This window comes from Phalangium opilio, unplaced genomic scaffold (assembly GCF_054372755.1).
Source record: "Phalangium opilio isolate 3A_F unplaced genomic scaffold, DU_Popi_V2 ptg000209l_1, whole genome shotgun sequence".
NCBI lineage: Eukaryota > Metazoa > Arthropoda > Arachnida > Opiliones > Phalangiidae > Phalangium > Phalangium opilio.
In genome coordinates, this window is record NW_028324217.1 from 17,206,934 (window position 1) to 17,210,160 (window position 3,227).

Below are 3,227 nucleotides of genomic sequence, written 5' to 3' on the forward strand. Positions count from 1 at the left end.
GAACACGTTTGCTCCGATTTGCAAACTGCGAACGCGGTCACGTGGGTGTAACAACAGACAGACGCACACACACACACACACAGACACGTCGAAATTAGAACCTCTCCGTGACATACGTCACTCGGAGAGGTAATAAAAACTGTCTTTGCAGACAAAGACTTGAAAAAGTAAGAGATAAGTTTATAAATTGCCTGACGTAACAGATATTAAAATTTTGACTTTTGAAGACATGATTATAAAACATTTAATATTTGAAAAAAATTCTTATCTTAGTTTTTTTCACCAAAATTTAATTTGGCGAAAATATTTTTGAACATTATTTAAACAAGTATTTTGCTCTTAATAATAATTCTAGAAAAAATGGCATTTCCAATAATATTTTAAGAGATTATGGATACTAGCTTTATACCAGTGTTTTTTTATTTTAATAACTGCTTTTAAGAAGTTCAATTACTCGGATATCTGAAAAATTTAACTTGATGAATTTAATTTTTGATATTTTAATATTGAAAATATTGCGAAACGGAATATAACATAGGCCGTTTGACTGTGATATAGTTATTAAATTCGAAAAGATCTGTACCTTGATCGTGATCTTTTGAGAGCTATACAACACGTTCATGTTTGGTACTTCGAAAACTTAAAGTTAACGAACACGTTTTGTTTAGTCTTAATACTAAATTTATTTTATCAGCTATCAAAGATTTTTAGTACATTTTATTCTCCTTTTAGAGCCGAATACTCAAACCTAACTGTACGGTTCTAATGGAAAGTAAAATGCACATGTGTTTTTAAAACGATGCAGATATTTCATAATGAAATATTTTTACTAAAGGTATTTTTGTGAAAAAAACTAAGATAAGAATTTTTTTAAAATATTAAATGTTTTATAATCATGTCTTCAAAAGTCAAAATTTTAATATCTGTTACGTCAGGCAATTTATAAACTTTTTCAAGTCTTTGTCTGCAAAGACAGTTTTTATTATTAATTTGTTTAGAACTTAGGCCCGAGGCTTAGTTCTGTTGCTGCTGTTGTTAGTGCATGCTTACATTGCAATGGTTACAGTGACTATTTATCATGACGTCTGGTTCCTGGGCTGTGCGCCAAGGTAAGTGAGATACCTTGCGCCTTTCAAGTTACCTTCCCTTTTTGACTCTCCTTACTCTATTTCCTACTTGTTGGAACTTAGAAATTGAATTTTCCTTAACTGAGCGATTGAAAGCGTGATATGTAGAGGGAACCTGTAGCATATTGCTGCGGCATACTTTTCTGTGGTCACTTCTCTTGTGGAAATAATGAACATTTTCTCGGTCGGAAACTCTAGGGGTCCAGGTCAACATATAATTGCTAATATAGGGATAAAATAGACATATTAACATTTAATGTAAACTCGCATTAGAAATAAATGGGGGTTCTACTAAAATCTAGAGTAGCATGTATGGGATTTTCGAGTGGCGCTGTCATAACCTATCGGTGAGTGGCGTTTGTCTTTTGATGTAGCTGACGTTCCCTGTCGGTGGTCCCGCTCATAAGCCATAACCATGACGGAAATAAAAATAAGAGAGTCAAAGGGGGAAAGGGGACGGTAACTTGAACAGCACAGTCGGTTCTGTATCTCACGGGCATGAGCGTACCTACCTCGGCGCGCAGTTGAGGAGCCAGAAGCTCTGCAATGCCAATGTAAGCATGTACGATCCAAGCAACTGCATCAGAGCTAAGACTCGGCAGTAAGTTGTAACCAAATTTCTCTCTGATTTTTTTTCTCTGGAATGGACTATAGTGTAGCGATTAATTTTTTTCACCACCTGCTGTCTGATACATAAGAGCATGATAAAATTTAGAATGCGCACCATAGCAATTTTACGTTATGCTCCCCTATCAATTTAATTCAGTTTGCTGCACATTTTACAAGAAATAGACAGGAAATGACTGCGAACTGTGAATAAAGTGTTGCTTTTGTTTATTAATACACAATAGTTACAACCATAAGTGGATCAAGGGATAAGTGTGCTACGCCCTATAGGAGCGAGGGAGACAGCCAGAAGAATCGTATAAAAATGACGGCGCGCTCAACGGCGGTATTTTCGTCCCAATTTGGCCCAGAACTTAAATCAAAACTAGTCCAAACAACTGTAAAATACAATTTATTACAAGAAAGAGGTCATCTTTGTAATTGCGATGACGTTTCCAATGAAGAAATTTCCAGTAAACGGATGAAACATACAGAGAAACCCCTGGTAAGGGTTAAGCCTTGGTGCCTCTATTATCATAGTTGATTTCAATGTTTGTTTAGTTACTTTGTAAAAAAAACCTACATAAATGATTACAGGGGTTTTCTGGAAGTATCAGATTGGGTAAACTGAAAACTTGGCTCCTTAACAAAGATAAAAAGGAATGCCTCTTAATAGCCGAAAAAATTAGTCTTCACAAAGAATTGAAAGAGGCGAGAATTTTTTTTAGTTCAGTTTCTACGGTTTAATTTTAAAAGAGTTAAACCCAAAAATTATTCTTGATTTAAAGATTCTTTTGGAAATAACCAGGAAGGATCGGCTTATTGTAAGGCACGGGTTGGATCCGGTTAAAATTATCGTAGAAGAAAACGTGGAAGCATCTGTTTTTCACATCTTTAAGGGCTGCGTAATCAAAGTGCTATTGTTTGAAGGCGAATCGATCCGAGAAGATGTTGCTACGGATATATTTCAGCAGCTCTTCGATGATATTTTTATTTTGTGCCCAGGTCTTACTTGAAGACTCAATTAAAATTCTAAAAACATTGTCATTTCTACCACAAAACTAACCAAATTAGCATATCCTTTTGAGCATTACCTTTCTGAATTATGTTTGGCATGGTTTAAGCCCCCAATTAATGCCCCGATGGCTGACATTTCATCTGGAAACTATCGATGCACTGAATGTAGTTATCGCTCTCGATACACAAAAACACTATCCAACAAAAAATACAATCTACTAGTAAAGAATAAGACGTCACCGGCTTCAAAACACAAGTTGAATTATTTGTCTTCCAACTCGTTGAAAATCCGTCAAAGAAAAGAGAGATGTAGGAAGTAACGGTTTTTCCAAGCAAATTCAAAAATTTTGGAAAAGTGTCAAAAACTAAAGTTAAACTTCTCTGAGAAAAAGAGCAACGAAATGTCCAACGTAACACGGTATTACCCTTTGGGGAGAAAAATTATTTAGGAAATAAATTACTTCTGGAGTTGTCAAA

The 3,227-nt window shown here is 35.2% G+C and overlaps 1 protein-coding gene across 2 annotated transcripts; it reads left to right on the forward strand.

The window, feature by feature from the left end:
- The first annotated feature begins 993 nt into the window (after nt 1-993).
- LOC149620934 (uncharacterized) lies at nt 994-3,227 on the forward strand. Of its 2 annotated transcripts, XM_089854283.1 has the most exons (4): nt 994-1,728; nt 1,979-2,238; nt 2,331-2,444; nt 2,522-3,227. In XM_089854283.1, the coding sequence occupies exons 2-4, from the start codon at nt 2,059-2,061 to the stop codon at nt 2,747-2,749; spliced, it is 522 nt and encodes a 173-aa protein (XP_089710409.1). In that variant the 5' UTR covers nt 994-1,728; nt 1,979-2,058; the 3' UTR covers nt 2,750-3,227. The 2 variants fall into 2 exon arrangements, with proteins under 2 accessions (XP_089710409.1, XP_089710408.1); XM_089854282.1 differs by having other exon boundaries at nt 994-2,238.

Coding starts and splice junctions, on each gene's coding strand:
- LOC149620934 (XM_089854282.1), top strand. CDS start 2,059: ATGACGGCGCGCTCAACGGCGGTATTTTCGTCCCAATTTGGCCCAGAA. Junction 2,239..2,330: donor AACATACAGAGAAACCCCTG/GTAAGGGTTAAG, acceptor AAATGATTACAG/GGGTTTTCTGGAAGTATCAG. Junction 2,445..2,521: donor TTCACAAAGAATTGAAAGAG/GCGAGAATTTTT, acceptor CTTGATTTAAAG/ATTCTTTTGGAAATAACCAG.